Below are 17,579 nucleotides of genomic sequence, written 5' to 3'. Positions count from 1 at the left end.
CCCTCGGTCCAGGCCCACCTGCGGAGGTGCCGTCGGGTGTGGCGCACTGCCTGTTCTGCCTTGTTGAAAGCCTGGATGAGGGCCAAAGCCCATGCAGATCGCCGGCGTTCCCCGGCCCCTGCATACCAGCCCGGGCAGGAGGTATGGCTTTCCACGAAAGACGTTCCTCTACAAGTGGACTCCCCAAAACTCAAAGACAGATACATTGGACCATTTCAGATCCTCAAGGTCATCAGTCCTGCCGCAGTGAAGCTGGGAGCTGGAGCTTCACTGCGGATCCACCTGGTTTTTCATGTCTCCAGAGTGAAAACATATCACACCCCACCCCTCTGTGCTCCCGGACCGGCGCTGCCTCTTGCCCGGATCATCGACGGGGAGCCGGCTTGGACTATGGACAAATGATACTATTTATAGTCACGGCAGAGACTGGGGGTGTGTGAAATGTTTTATTCTTCCTGGGGGGGGTGGCGTAACAGAAAATAATTGAGAAGCACTGAGTTAAGTGAACTTATGTCTTCTCATTTATTCCACTTGTAATGGCAAGTTTAGCATATTGTACTCAAGATAATATGTTTTCAAAATCTGAATTTAAAGCTATCCATTGTCTTCACTAATTGTGAGTTGAAGCGATCGCTTATCTTTAAGGTGAGTTAACTGATATTCAGTTGAATTAAACCAAGGCAGATGTGAACTTCAGCTTTTACAGTGTAATAGCACTTTAACATAAATCAAGAGGAGTAGCAGCTGCACAGGGAGGGGATGGAAGTGTTGCCTCGGGGCCCAGGTCTGTATCCGACACCAGTAATGGTACTCCTAAAATGTAGGGTGGGGGAAATATATAGAAAATGATTTAAGTTTATCATAGCCTACCTGAGGACTGCCATCTCCCTGATGATATCCCTGGTGTGTTGGTCTAATTCGGACAGCTTTTGGGTGTCTGCTGTTCCCCCTACAGTCTGCTTCATCTCCCGTCAGGAATTTGAGATGGTTTTTTTAGTGTCAGATTTTAAATCGAACCATTTCTTTTTTGCTGATTTCCTGCACTAAGTTGGTATCCAAGTTGCAACATATGTCCTATATGAATAGACTTGTCTGGCTCAGTTTAGCTACATTTGAAATGGACAAAATCTTACATGGACATGAAAATATTAATTTCTAAATTTTCTTTGAAATGAGAACATATGCTGGCCTTAGAGTCCATGGGCTGAGCCTTGAGGTTGAAAGGTCTATATTAAATATAAGGAAAATAGAATAGCAATATAGCTATTTTGTTGTGGAATAGTTTGCCTTGGTCTGTGGTTTCCTTGACTAGAGTGAATACTTTTAAATAAAATTATGATTTGTATTATTGTAGAACCACTAGTGTTGGGGAAAGTGTAGTGACACGGACCCACAACAGGGGGAGCAAATGAACGGTCAATAGATGAGCCAAAAGGTAACAATTTAATGTTGTGAATGTGCACAACGATGATACAGACAATCACAGAATCTGACAGCAGTCAATACACCAAGGTGACGTGTGGGCAGGCTCGAGGATATAAGACGTCTGTCCTGATAAGAGCCGGAACCACACGATTTCCACCGCCACAGAACCCGGAGAATACTGGAGCCTCCAAGTCCCGAATTCCCAGGTGATCACCGTCCCCGACTGTCTGATCTGGTAACAGTGAGATGTGGGTGTGTGCACACACCCAGTAACAAAAACAGTCAGAAGGTGGAAAGTCACCTCCGCCTCTAATCACACACACGTGCAGCTCCTGTCAACCACTTATCTGGTTGGGGGGGTGAAGCGAAGCCGTCGCTGATCACACCAAACGCCAATCCCACAGATAAGGAAACACTTACAGGAAAACGGCTGCAAAGAAGTTCAGACTGTTAGTCAGTGTTTTCAGTTTAGCAGAGAATTACCTTCACAGGTAGATGATATCTCGGCAGCGAGGTGGAGATGACATCCGGCTTTTATGGAGTGATGAAATGATGGGTGACAGCTGTCATGAGTTGATGTGTGACAGCTGTCACTCCCGGTTGTGTCCGTGGCGGCAGCGCCCTCTCGTGCCTGAAGCCCGCACTTCAGGTATTTATTAGGGGCCATTTTCTTAATAAGCACTGCATCTAATTTATCAATTTTAAGTTCAGATCCACAGGCCTCCTTATAAGATAAATCAATCTGTGGAATTAAATGATAAATATTATGAAAAAGATGATCACTATCCTCTTTCGAATACTATGAAGAATGTATTTTGGAACAAAACATATAGACTTCATTTTCTAAAGTTTTAGAATCTTTGCATTACTCACCATTTACTAAAGGACTAGAAATACTTTTTTTTTTTTTTTGCTGTTGGCTTTCTTCTAGATTGAAAAAATACGAGGAATTCTTTTCTCCTGATTCAATGCACCTTGCTCACAATCTCATGAAAGCTTCCTGTGCCTTGTTAAGATAAAGTAGAACCAACTTGTTTTGCAATTTGATTAGTCTTTTTTTCTTCTGAATTTAAATCAGTGTTAAAACAGCACATAAGTATTTCTTACAATAACTTGCTTTCTAATTCTTTATTTTTATGGGCTAGTATCTTACTGAACTGAGTACTAACTTCTCTAATTCTAAATTTGATAAATTCCCATTTATTAATATGAGTAATGATTGCTTCATTATACTTGGTCTCAGCAATTATTTCTTTAATTTTATTGCAGTACTCTTTATTTTATAACAGATTGGCATTAAATCTCCAATAGCCTTTCCGGTGTGTTTTCTTGTCAGTAGGTTCTAATATTAGTTCTGTAAGACAGTGACCTGATAAAGGTGCTTTTGACATTGTAGTCTTTGTAGTGTGAATCACTATATTGTCAGTACCCAACCAATAGTCATCCTGGATTTACAACTTCCATTTGGTCTAAACCAGGAAAAACATTTACTTTCTGGGTATATTTCTCTCCAAATATCATTAAAATTATTGTCAGTCATAAAGTTAATATGTACATGTCACAGACATGAATGAGTGAAGCATCTCACCATGTCAATTAGGTCCTTCAGACTTTTTGAGTAAATGCTTCAGGGGAGCATTAGCATGGCTAAAACCTTTTAGTTTCTGGGTGAGGGGATCTGCCAGACCCATTTTTTTAAAAACATTTTTCTTTATTTGCCTCTCACATGCCTGGAAGTTCCTTGCCATCTAATCATGTCATTTAGGTCTTTCAGACTTTTTTCAGTAAAATGGTTCTTGGGAGCATGAGCATTGCTAAAACCTTTCAGCTCTGTCCCCCCAGACCCCCCACCTTTTTAAACATTTTTCTTTTTTTTTCTCCATTCAGCTTCTCTGGGGGCTCCGCTCCTCCAGATCTCCCACCTTTTTAAGCATTTTTCTTTTTTTGCCTTTCAGCTTCTGGGGGGCTCCACCCCACAGATCCCTGTAATTACAGCCCTCTTAACCCGCTGCCAATTTAAGCATTTTTTAATGTAGATGTAAATTAATCAATGTTTTCAGCTAGTTGACAGTAGGGCTGTACAATATGGCCAAATTATCGTATCTCAATATTGTAATATCAATATGATATACGATATGACTATGATTTCACACAAAATGCATCAACAGTGAAAATTAAACATTCTTTAAAAAACAGTAATAATACCACACTCATTTTGCACTCATCAGAAGGTTAGGATACAGTGTCCTACAAAAGTACTGGAAAATTTGGTATTTGACACATTTTAATTTGTTTATGCCATTTCAAATACAAGAAATACAAAAAAATATAAAGAATAAAAATTTCTAAAATTAGCTTCCTCAAAATGAAAACAAAGCTCTAAAACTTGATAATACCTGTAAATAATAATCAGTTTTATTGCCAATTTTCTTCAGACAAGTCAGGGGATGGAAATGAACATTTCCAAGTCACTGAATATGTCTTGGACTTTATTTACATCAATTATGAAGAAATACAAAAGTTTCTTTCACCAAAACATTAAATCTAGGCTTGCATCTCAGATGTATTTTCTGGCAAATTGTAGCTGAACGTTCAGGTCTTCTTTTTAAGAAAATCCTTCTCTACACCACTTCATCAGGAAGCTGGATTTTATATATATTCCAATATGTTCCAATACTTTTGAGTACATTTGAGAAACATTCTGCGGCATGTGTATTTTTAAGTGAAATGCATCAGCCTGGTGCCACTCAGAGAGCAAAATTAAGAGGTTATTTAATCAACAGCTGCCTGCTCGTTTGCAAATCACTGGAGACACACACATATATAAGACAACCTGAATTAAAGGAGAAATGCCACTTTTAACAACCTGGACCTCATTTCTAGCATAAAATGTGGTCGTTTACGCAACAGTATAACTTTGGTGTCATTATTAGTTCATGGTTCAAACGACGTGTTCAGTTCAAATCTGAGGCAAACATTTTTCTTCTTCTACTAAGGTGGATTAGAGCTTTTTGTGGTACACAGCACCGACTACTGGACAGGAGGAACCTAGCAGTCAATATGACTCACTGATTTCAAAATACAGCTCTTTTCAACCAGTCATGTGGTGCCGTGACATGTCAATCATTAAGTGTTCAACATTTGACATTTCCTGTTTCACTGTGGACTCAAAATTTGGCACTTCCTGTTTCAGTGTGATTCCATGAGATATCGTCTGTCAATCCTGGAAGTGTTGATTCAGGAAATGTTTGGCATTTGACATTTCCTGTTTCACTGTGGACTCAAAATGTGGCACTTCCTGTTTGGGACTCCCTGTACCATGAGCGAGCTTCGTGACGCACAGCGTCACGAAGCTCGTATTAATTAAAGTATTATATTGGGATCTCCCAACTCTTGCAGATCACCTATCAAGCCACTCATAAGGGATTATGTTCCAATCACCTCCCCATAAAATACAATCAGTATAATATCAAACTTTGAGTTCAGAAATCACATTTGTAACATCATCCCATATTGACTGGATGATGTTACAATGATTTTCTAGGAAAAATGGACAGAGTAAGAATTTCGTTGTGTGGCATAACTGCCTGTTTTTACTGCGCACATGACAATAAAAACTCTGAACTCTCTTAACTCTTAGCTCTTAATACACAAGCTGTTAGGTTCTGTGGAAAATAATAACAGTAATACTACGGTGCGCAATAACTTGTTTTGATTTTTTAATTGTTTGGTTGGGCAAAGACAGAACTCAGATTTATTTGATGTTGTGTTTGTTGGGTGTACGGCTGTGAGTTACCTAGAGTTCCACAGGGCTTGTTTTTGTAGATGCAGATGTCATACCTGCAAATAGTAATAAAAAAAAATAAGTCAGCTTGTTTATAGTCACTCGGGAGGAGCTCGGAGTCAAGCCGCTGTTCCTCCACGTCGAAAGGAGTTAGTTGAGGTGGCTCGGGCATCTTTTCCGGATGCCCCCTGGACGCCTCGCTGGACGTCTCGCTGGAGAGGTGTTCCGGGCACGTCCCATTGGGAGGAGGACCCGGGGAAGACCCAGGACACGCTGGAGGGACTACATCTCTTGGCTGGCTTGGGAACGACTTGGGGTTCCCCCGGAGGAGCTGGGAGAGGTGTGTGTGGATCGGGAGGTCTGGGCGGCTTTGCTTGAGCTGCTGCCCCCGCGACCCGACTCCAGATAAAGCGGAAGAAAATGGATGAATGGATGTTTATAGTTGGTGATCATGCACAGATGAAATGCAATTGTGCATGTATGCATATAATTTCAATTTATTTCATTTTATATCACGCCAAATTACAACAAAGCTGCCTCAAGGCACGTCACACAGGCAAGGTCTAATGGCCCAGTCACATGGCACACGACGATTCCTGAACGAAGGGAAAAAGCAAAAAACGTCACAATTCGTTGAGAAAAGGTGGACGAAAGAGCTTTTATCACCGAACAGTCTGCGAAGCAAGAGCGCAAAAGGGACGAAAGAGGAACTTAACAAAACCGAAGCTCAGGACCTCGACGCTTTAACGAAACACGCCTGGAGCCACAGCTGGAGCAGTGTGTGTCTGCATCTCTGAGTTCCAGGACTCGGCGCTGGGACGGAGCTCATAGCGCCTGAGTCCTGGAGAAACTGCAAACAGAAGCTGTGGAGATCTGTGTGCACGTCAGTGGACCACCTGCTCTGGTTCTTCGTCCAGAACAAAAGAGGGCTCATCTCTATCACCATCAGAATCCACACTGTCTGTCAACATGCTACGCACTCCGTCTTGCTCCAATTTTTAAAAAAGTATGCCGTGGTCACTGCTGTATCACAGTATTATGTTCTAAGCCATATATATTGATTTATAACAGAAAACTGTGAAAAGGGAGAATAAATATAAGTGTAAAGATGATTGAATATATCAGAGCAGTAAAGTAATCAGTGCGTGTGAACACGCGCATTGACACACATGTGCGGTTATTCCACCAGCTGATCACTGATCCACAATGTGAATTCTGCCTTCAGAACTGCTCTTTATATAATGATTTTGATTCATCTACCCGTTGCCACATGTACAGAAGGACTGGATTGTCATTCCTACACTCATATTGTTATATTTAATACAAAATAATAAGCGCACGCAGGAGCTCCTGCTGCCGCTGATGCTGCATTCAAGTACCGTCGGAAATTACACAACTTTTTTGTTGTTTCAAATTCAACAGTTGCTTGTGGCAAAATAAATTCAACACTTGCTTGTGGCAAAACAGTTGCTTGTGGCACCTTGGGGTTCCCCCGGAGTAGCTGGGGGAGGTGTGTGTGGATCGGGAGGTCTGGGCGGCTTTGCTTGAGCTGCTGCCCCCGCGGCCCGATTCCGGATAAAGAGGAGGAAAATGGATGGATGGATGGATGGATGGATGGATGGATGGATGGATGGATGGATGGATGGATGGATGGATGGATGGATGGATGGAATTCAACAGTTGCTTGTGGCAAAATAATTAATTATATCCACACAAAAGATTAATTCTGGCCTATGTAAGGTGCCTGAGACCATTGAAGCTGACCCCCCACACAGAAAAAAATCCAAGCAGGCAGGCTGAGTTTGCCCTGTAATTTCCGACGGTACATGAAGCAGCAGCAGCCTCAGCGCTCAGAGAGCGGCTTCTGCACTGTGTGAAAACACTCACCTGCTCCAACGAAGTCAAATTAAACAATAACATTACAAAAACTAATCAAATGATTAAAAAACGTCAAGAACGACAGCAAAACAAAACACAGACGAATTGAGGTTTTCGTTGTCCTTCGTTCAAATTTTTCAACAGTTTAAAAATCCTGACAAAGTGCCAGCTGCAGGAACGAAGCTGCGCGAAGGTTAAACGATGCCAACGAAAGTCCAGATTTCTTGTTTGTCAGGGCTTCGTTGCCCTTCGTTAAGTGCAGTGTGACTGGGCCATAACCTTACCAACCCCAAGAGCACACAGGCGACAGCGGTAAGAAAAAACTCCCTCTGATGATACTGAGTAAGAAACTTTAAGCAGACCAGACTCAAAGAAGTGACCCACTGCTTAGGCCATTCTAACAATTACAAGGTTTTTACAAAGCTTTACAAAGGTGAAGAAACAGAAATCAGGAAAACAAAACAACATGACATAATAACAAAAGAATATATATTTGATGAGAAGTCCACACAGGTGATTATGCCACAGGATCCAGCATTCCTTATGCCATCAGTGGGCCTGTTCCCACGGCAATGTCCATTTCAAACACAGGCTACAGTGTGCAGCACCAGTTTCAGGCGTGGTATCTCACGTTCAGTCCAGCCCCCTGTTGTCAGCAGCTGGCCCACTATCTGTGCCAGAGAGAAAAAGAGCAGACTCAATCAGCCGGAAAAACTACACCTAAGGTATAATTCATCATCAGTAAATCAACAGGAAAGCAGAGAAAATACTAAGGTGATCTCCGGCTGCTAGCCCTAATGCTGCATTTACACATAACGACGACAAGTCACAAATGCCACGAAGTACACATTCTTGGCCGCTGCTCACGAATGTGATGATTCGGGGCAGAGGCGTCAGGTGTCCTCAGGAACTGCTGCAACCTGTTACCACACGTTACGATTAATGGCACGTGTTGCTGGAGAATTATCAGGAACCATTACGCACGGTCAAGAATAGTGTTCCACGTTGTTGCGCGCTATTGCGCGTAACAGCGCATCGTTAAGTTCTGTCACGTTGTGAATGAGGTGAACTGTCTCCACACACACCCATATTCATCCAACTGAATTCAGATCGCTCCAGTTTTTCAGGAGAACTTTGTGACTGCATGCATATTTGGGCTCTGTACCATGGAGTGGCACAGAGAGGAGGAGGAGGACAGAGCCAGATGTGTGGCTTCATGCGGCTGTCGTCTCACGCATTTTCCCAAACATCAGGGACATGCAGCAGGTGGAACACCTGCAGGAGCGCGCTAAAGAGCACTGAAATTAGACTTTTAGCCGACTTGATGTCAGCAATCAAACTGAATGCAGTGCAGCAGGGTTTAATTGTGCGCGCGCTTCTTCCTCCGCCGGACTGAAGGAGGTGCAGAGATGTCTGGCTGCACGTGAGTCTCCTCTCGCTCCTCTGTCTCAGACTCGTTCTCCTGCTCATCGGTTACAACAGCAGGTGGAACACCTGCAGGAGCATCCTGAGGAGCTTCAGCAGGAACTGTGGACCGACATTTGGAGCCGAGTTTAATTGTGCGCACGTGATAGAAAACTGATTCGTCGTGGTGCACAGTGAAATGTGATGCCACGTTACAAGTCGTGTCAAAACTTGACAGTTTCCGTGTCACTTTGTAATAACGCGTGACAGTTTGGGCTCCAAGAACATCACAGGAACCACTACAAACGTTGTCCCGTTCTATTAAGGATCACTACTCATCAAGACGGATCAATACGCTCAGTTGCGACCTCCACGACGTGAGACGAAATGAGGGTGGTGTGTGACATTCGTGGAAGATTTTTTGACAGGCAAAAACATGCTCCACGAATATCAAGAATATCACGCACCAACACGCACTATTAAGAAACCTATTCAGATGCGTTAAGTCACATTAAGAATGTCAGGAATGTGTCACAAATGACAGAAAAATGACATTTGTAACGCGTCTTGGTTATGTGTAAACGCACCTTAAACTTCACTAACAGACCCAGAATTTAGATAAAGTTGAGGCTGGGACCTGATCCATTACTGATTAAATGAATTTAAATGGATAGGAAGCGTAGTTCCATACTATGCCACTATGTTAGCCATACGAAATGGACAGTGAATGTTTCTTAAGTCTGGACTTGAATAACTCTGCAGAATCAGACTGTTTTATCTCCATAGGGAGATCATTCCACAAAACAGGTGCACGATGAGAGAAGGCCCAGTGGCCCGCACACTTTTTATTCACCCTACAGACACAAAGTAGTCCTGCACCTTAAGAATGCAGAGCCCGGGCCGGTACATAGGGTTTAATTAGGTCAGCTAAGTAGGGAGGTGCTAGTCTGTGAATAATTTTATATGTTAATAGCAGATCCTTAAAATCTGACCTCTCAGAGACAGAAAGCCAGTGAAGAAATGCCAAAAAAATGTTCAGAATAATAGTAGTGCTATGTGACTAAAAAGATTAATCCAGGTTTTGAGTATATTTCTTATTGTTACATGGGAAACAAGGTACCAGTAGATTCAGTAGATTCTCACAAATCCAACAAGACCAAGCATTCATGATATGCACACTCTTAAGGCTATGAAATTGGGCTATTAGTAAAAAAAAAAGTAGAAAAGGGGGTGTTCACAATAATAGTAGTGTGGCATTCAGTCAGTGAGTTCGTCAATTTCGTGGAACAAACAGGTGTGAATCAGGCATCCCCTATTCAAGGATGAAGCCAGCATCTGTTGAACATGCTTTTCTCTTTGAAAGCCTGAGGAAAATGGGACGTTCAGGACATTGTTCAGACGAACAGCGTAGTTTGATTAAAAAGTTGATTGGAGAGGGGTAATCTTATATGCAGGTGCAAAAAATTATAGGCTGTTCATCTACAATCTACAATCTACAATGATCTCCAATGCTTTAAAATGGACAAAAAAAAAAAACAGAGACGCGTGTAAGAAAATGGAAAACAACCATCAAAATGGATAGAAGAATAACCAGAATGGCAAAGGCTCACCCATTGATCAGCTCCAGGATGATCAAAGACAGTCTGGAGTTACATGTAAGTGCTGTGACAGTTAGAAGACGCCTGTATGAAGCTAATTTATTTGCAAGAATCCCCCGCAAAGTCCCTCTGTTAAATAAAAGGCATGTGCAGAAAAAGTTATAATTTGCCAAAGAACACATCCACTGGCCTAAAGAGAAATGGAGGAATATTTTGTGGACTGATGAGTGTAAAATTGTTCTTTTTGGGTCCAAGGGCCGCAGACAGTTTGTGAGATGACCCCCAAACTCTGAATTCAAGCCACAGTTCACAGTGAAGACAGTGAAGCATGGTGGTGCAAGCATCATGATATGGGCATGTTTCTCCTACTATGGTGTTGGGCCTATATATTGCATACCAGGTATCATGGATCAGTTTGGATATGTCAAAATACTTGAAGAGGTCATGTTGCCTTATGCTGAAGAGGACATGCCTGCCCTTGAAATGGGTGTGTCAACAAGACAATGACCCCAAGCACACTAGTAAACTAGCAAAATCTTGGTTCCAAACCAACAAAATGCCTTGCAGATGTGAAGAAATCATGAAAAACTGTGGTTATACAACTAAATACTAGTTTAGTGATTCACAGGATTGCTAAAAAAGCAGTTTGAACATAATAGTTTTGAGTTTGTAGCGTCAACAGCAGATGCTACTATTATTGTGAACACCCCCTTTTCTACTTTTTTTACTAATAGCCCAATTTCATAGCCTTAAGAGTGTGCATATCATGAATGCTTGGTCTTGTTGGATTTGTGAGAATCTACTGATCTACTGATACCTTGTTTCCCATGTAACAATAAGAAATATACTCAAAACCTGGATTAATCTTTTTAGTCACATAGCACTACTATTATTCTGAACACTACTGCAGGTGTAATGTGGCTTAATTGTTTACTTCTTGTCAAGAGTCTGCGGGCAGCATTTTGAACCAATTGGAGACCGCTAATGCTGGACTTCAGTAAACCAGAAAATAGAATATTACAGTAGTCTAGTCTAGAAGAGACAAATGCATGAATCAGGGTCTCTGCATTAGCCATAGACAGGATGGGACAAATCATCACTATATTACGTAGGAATATAGCTATAAAGCAGTCCTCGCAATATCTCTAATGTGTAGGTCAAAGGACAACATGGGATCAAAAATCACCCCAAGGTTCCTCACTTTGTCAGTGTGATGTATGACACATGAGCCAACTGATGCCGATGTCTCGCATCTTCAGTCTTGTCCAAGTTTAAAAATAAGAAATTGCTGTATATCCAGCTTTTTACTGATGCAAGGCAATCCTCTAAGGGTTTTATGTGTATGAGATTACCAGCAGTTATCAGCATGTACAACTGAGTATCACCAGCATAGCAATGAAAGGTAATCCTAAAATGCCGCAATATGTGCCTAAGGGGTGCTATATTAAGGAAGAAAAGCAGGGGGCCTAAGACAGACCCCTGTGGAACCCCATATTTCATGTCACCAAGGTTGGAGGTAGTGTTGTCCTACAAGACACAGTGAGAACAACCGGTTAGGTATGATGTCAACCAGTGCTGGGCACAGCTAACCAAAAAGTTAGCTTTGGTAACCACTAATCAGTGAACTGAAAAGTTATCTTTTATAACGCTAAACTGATAAACCACCAAAAATTTATCGGACGCTACAGCTAACTGATAACTGATAACTTTCAAATGACGCGCCCTCATGTAAAAAGTCATATGACCTAATTAAGCGGACGTAACACTCAATCTGCTGCACTCTGAGGCTCTCTTCAAATGCGTATTGAGCATGGAGACTTCAACCTTTATAGCACTTTTTACATTTTGTTAATAAGCCTAGTATAACTTGAATTATGAGTATTTTTACGCCATGCGTTTTCATGAATATTATTGTCATTTTTTGTTGCGCGTTGTAGACACACGCAGCCAAAAGAATCATTTCCTTCTCTACTGCAGCAGTGACAGCGGTGGGAAGAAATACGACTCCTTCTTCCTTATTGGCTGGCTCGTGAATTTTCCACCAATCAGAAGTCACTAACCCCACATGTGTTCACTAACCCCACGTGTGTTTGATCACTGCCCGCCCACCCACCCCACATGGGTCTGATTGTGTGGTCGCTTTCTCTTTATTACTGCTGGAAAGCGTGTGTGGTTAGTGTTTTGTTGTTGTTTGGGTTTTTTTGTAAAAATGCGGTGTTTTATGAATGTGGAGCAAGCGCTTCAGTTATTTTTTGAACTAGAGGAAGAGAGCGCGCAACTCATCGTCAAAGTCTGAAACAGACAGTGAGGATTCTGGCGCTGAAAGAAATGATCCCTCTACTGTTCTGGAGGAGCAACCAAAGCAGGTGGATCCACCAACGTGCGCAAGGAGATCTGAGGGTCGGAGCACGCGCTTCTGTCTCCAGATCCAGTTCTCCGCTCGGACGCACAGCAGAGACACGCCCCAGTGCTGACTGCTGGAACACGGAGGACGCAAACACTGCTACAGCAGTAAGTAGATTTCAGCCTTTTAGAACAGTAGGAGTCCAGGTTAATACACTTTCCACCCAAAGTCCAAAACACCTTTTTCTTTTGTTTTTTGCAACTGACAAAATTAGAACAATTTGCACCAATGCCGATAAAATTACTGCAAAAAACAAGGCATTAGGGAAAAAATACAACTGTACAGACACTGAAATAGAAGAGCTGTACAAATTTTCTGGACTTCTGATATACATGTCGTTGGTGTCACTGCCAGATCTCCAGGACTACTGGAAACAAAATAATATTTTGTCTGTGCCCTTTCCAGCTAAAGTAATGTCCAGAGACAGATTTAGATGGATATTCTGGAGTATCCATCTAAGTGATGCAAATGAGGATGTAGAAAATGACAGAAAAAAAGGGAACAGCAGGTCATGTTTTGAGTCAGGCCTCTTTATGATGACATCCTCAGTGCCTGCCACGCTTATTACCACCCGAGGAGGGAGCTGGCAGTGGATGAAAGGATGGTGGCGATGAAGGCAAAAACTGGAATGACTCAATATTTGAGCCAACAAAATGGGGCATGAAACTTTTTGTGTTGGCTGTTTCATGTAATGGCTACACACTGAAGTTCACCATTTACACTGGCAAGACTGTGACCACAAGTCAGCACGGGCTGTCATACAATGTGATCATGAACCTGATCCAGCCATCCTCGTTTGGTACTGGGTACCATATTTACATGGGCAATTTTTACATGCGTCGCAAACTGTTCATGGACCTGGCTAACATGAAGTTTGGGACGTGGCGCATACAGGGAGAACAGGCGAGGATGCCCCAGAGGGAAGGCAAATGCGCTCACAAAAAAATATGAAAGAGGATCTATAAGATGGATAAGAGAGGGGCCTCTGGTGTTTGTAAAGTGGATAGACACACGGAAGGTGTCTGTGTGTTCCACCATCCATCATGCGTTTTCAGGTGAGACAGTGCGGAGAAGGGTGAAGACTGGGAAGGATGGACGCTGGATGGTGAAAGACATTCCCCTCCTACCCCAGTGTTGGCTTATAATAAAAATATGGGTGGAGTCGACCTATCTGACCAGCTCATCCAGTACAACAAAACAGGAGCCAGAACCATGTTCCTGTGCCAACTGTGACAAACACAGATCCTCGCCAAAAAGCCACAAAAGGCAGACTGAGGTGCCATGGTGCCTTCAGGTGGACTACAAGAGGAGTGACACACCGTGGAAGTGTCGGGCCTGTGATGTGGCCTTCTATGTTGTGTTGGACAGGAATTGTTTTTTGAGTGGCACAGATCATTTGTGTTGCATCTTATTTTGACATCTGATTGTTTTGTAAATAGTTTAGCATTAGCATTTCCTGCACTATATGTTTTGAAATGTACAATTTATAAACATGTTTTTTCAAACTATAGGCCAATCTCTCTGCTACCTGAATTTTCTAAAATTTTAGAAAAAGTATTCATTAAGAGGTTGGATGATTTTATATCCAAACATCACATATAAATGAGCAGCAATACGGATTTAGGAAAATTGTACTGCTTCACTGGCGGTAAAGATTTTGTGGAACATGTTACAAATGCAATCGAGAACAAGCAATACACCACTGGGGTGTTTTTTTGTTGATCTGCAGAAAGCATTTGATACTATAGATCATGCCATATTACTGGATAAATTATGGAGGTATGGCATCAGAGGTTTAGCACATGATTGGATAGCCAGTTACTTGCACAATAGTTCAATATGTCACTTGGGTGGGATGGACTCTGAATTTTTCAGGCGCACTTGTGGGGTGCCCCAGGGCTCAGTCCTTGTGCCTTTGCTATTTCTTTATATATTAATGACATATGTTTGGTTTCCAAGTTTGTGAGTTGTGTTTTGTTTGCTGACGACGTGTTTTGCAGTGGGGATCACTTGGGACAGGTTCTGGACATGTTGGAGAGGGAACTACAGAAGTTCAAGGAATGGTTTGACTTTAACAAATTATAGCTTCACTTCAGTAAAACAAAGTGTATCATATTTGGAAACAAGTCCAGAAATTTATGTAGAAATTTACGAGTACATGATGTTGAAACTGAACTTGTTAATGAAACCAAATTTGCCAGGATCTTTATTGATGAAATTTAAGGTTGGAAAAACACATATAAATTATGTTAAATCTAAAATGTCAAAGATCACTGCCATTCTGTATAAAGCGCAGGACATCCTCCCCCAACACTCATTAGTTACCTTATATCATTCACTACTTGTTCCATACATGACCTATGACATAGAAGTTTGGGGAACCACCTACAAAACTAATATAAATCCCATATTTTTACTCCAAAAGAAAGTTATAAATATTATTAGTAAGAAAACATATCGTGAGCCAACAAATCCATTGTTCATCTTTTTGCATATTTAGAACTTTTGGGACATGATTGATTATATCATAATACAATTCAATGATCAGAGACCACTGATGCAAGAGGCATCATGTCAATGTTTGTGACAGCGATACCGCAAACGAGGACAAAATCCAGAGTATTTCCACTACTGTTAGAGGAAATAGAGCAACACCCCTGCCTTGCTTCACATCACAAGAGACGTGACTAAATGTGTATGCCGTGGGAAGGCTTCATTTAAGGGGAGGACAGCAGTAGGTTTAAGCCAGGTTTCACAGAAATCAATCGTATCTAAATGGTGTTCCATAATTAGATCATTTATCAACAGTGATTTTGAGGACAGTGACCTTATGTTAATGACACCCAAACTAAGGACCTCAGTGGGTTGACAATTGGGACTATTGGGATTTGGGGGTGATTCCAGAGTAGTATACGTATACAAGATGCCTAAACTTAGGTTTAGGTTTAAGGAGTTCCACGCGGATTGTACTGTAGGTATCAGACACAAAATATTTGAAGTTGCAAGAACAGAAAGTGGGGCATCCTCAATTTTAATGTCATCCAGTGTAGTAATAGGTATTAAGTTTCCAAAACATATCCCTCTGTGCTCTTACGGACATGTCCTGCAGAAACAGGCCATAGTTGCAACTTGACAAATTTCCTTCCCTGCCACATAAACTGCACTATCACCATAGTGGAGTTTCTGCGCTAACTTCCCACTAAGCTAATGGATTCCAATGCACTGGCCCCAGGAATACATTTAACATCAGCTGGCATCTGTAATCAAACTTTGCAGGTGATAGACTCCCCTAGCACTAACGCACGGCGTTTCGGCCTGGAGATAGGGGTAGAAGTCACCCGTGGATGTGGAGGACTAACAACAGGCATATCCAAGGCTGAAAAATGGTTCACAATGGTGACTGTGACCCAGGTACCACAAGCGGACACCATGCCCTACATGACATCTTCTGCATAACAACAGTCCAAAGCCATCATCTTTAGCTGGCATTGCCAAGCTGGTACTAACGGACGTGCTAGCTGGCCCGACACTAAGTTTATCTAGAATGCCCATAACATCTAACTCCACTAAACTAGGAAGTTGCTCTAGCTTATGGACATGACTCTCTAAAAGAGACACCCTTTCTGTCAGCACCGCACAAGATTAATGTAGAGAGTAATGGAATGTCATTTATGCACCGGAAAATCCAAGTGTGTAGCCAATCTAGTGCAAACTAACCGCTAAGGGAAATGCTAACCACACAGGAGTAAAATAATGAGTTAAAATTCACAGCAGTTGCACTTTAAAACTAACAGAAGTGTTCAACAGGTAACAGAAAATAAGATAAATTATTGCAATCTTGTATTAATTAAAAGAGCATCATTAAAGCCAGCAGTCCGTCTGGGAGAAAGTTTAAGTTTAAATATAAACTTAAACTTTCTTGCCATTCATATAAAATACATATGAATGGCAAGGATAGCACATTTTATTTTATTTTTTTTCAGCAATAACAGGAAATCACAGAAGGTCACTGCAGGGTCAGAGATGCTTCCCATCCTCCACTTGATAACCCGTCCGTTGTCAACACAAATTGTTCACACAAGCCTCCCACAAAGAGAAAACCTTTTGACATTAGTCGGTACTTTTCGAAAGGAACGTCATTATTCAGCAAGTTGCTGCCTTTCAACACAAGTTCACTCTGCCAAAGTGCTGGTATCAGCAGGGATAAGCACGGCCCATCACGTTCACACGACTGTGAACGCACTGTGTCGGCTGCTTGTGCACATTCCTCAGCCAGCAACAGCATTGGTGTTTCAGCTCGTTAACATGCATTTGTACTTGTGTTGCCGCCGTACAAACCCACCCCCCACCCACACCCCGCCCCACCCCAAAGATGCTGTCAGATTGAGCTCAGCTCTTCTCTCTGCAGTGTTTCTGCATTTTCTCTGGGCTGCTTTCTTCAAAGTAAATAACTAAATAAATAGCCGTGTCTCCCTCCCTCCTCATATCTGTCTCTCTTATGCTCGCTCTCCAGATGCTGAGCTGGGCAGAGCAGCTCCAGCTTTCGTCACCTCAGACAGGACAAGATACAGCCCAACTCTGCTGGACTTGGCTTAATGAAAACATATGAGGAGAGGGACGGGGAATGCAAGAATTCAGCACAAAGCGGAAAATATTTTAACCCTTATCCCAACAGAAAAACAGACTAAGCTTCATCAAAACGACTGGAGACGCTGCAGCAGGAAGGAGAGTTGCACATTTAAACCAAAATGCCTTTATTTTCATGTGAATAAAATCTAGAGAAGTAGTACTAAAATTTGGTCCTATCAGCATGGTTCCTATTACTTGAGGTCCTGACGCACCCCTAATTAAGACTTGGGCTAATCCTCCCCAAAAGGTAAAAACAACAGTGGCATGTGTGTATGTATCCTTTTTAACCTGTAATTGTAAATATTACTATGTATTTCTCATATACAGACATGGAAGAATCTTGCAATACAATTTCAAGCACCCCTAAAGTGGACCATACCATTTCTTAATGTTACTGGAATGTCTACTTGCCTCACTCCAATCACTGCAGCAGACCTCTTTACAGTTTTACAACTGC

General features: G+C 42.0%; 1 protein-coding gene across 1 annotated transcript in view; it reads right to left on the bottom strand.

The window, feature by feature from the left end:
* Positions 1 to 17,579, bottom strand: part of adamts10 (ADAM metallopeptidase with thrombospondin type 1 motif, 10) — a 193,316-nt gene that overhangs the window by 87,112 nt on the left and 88,625 nt on the right. The window contains 1 exon segment of the mRNA XM_034180151.1: positions 5,222 to 5,265. Coding sequence (XP_034036042.1) covers positions 5,222 to 5,265 — 44 coding nt within the window.

The sequence above is a fragment of the Thalassophryne amazonica genome, chromosome 10, assembly GCF_902500255.1.
Source record: "Thalassophryne amazonica chromosome 10, fThaAma1.1, whole genome shotgun sequence".
NCBI lineage: Eukaryota > Metazoa > Chordata > Actinopteri > Batrachoidiformes > Batrachoididae > Thalassophryne > Thalassophryne amazonica.
This window is presented reverse-complemented; position numbering and strand designations above follow the sequence as displayed.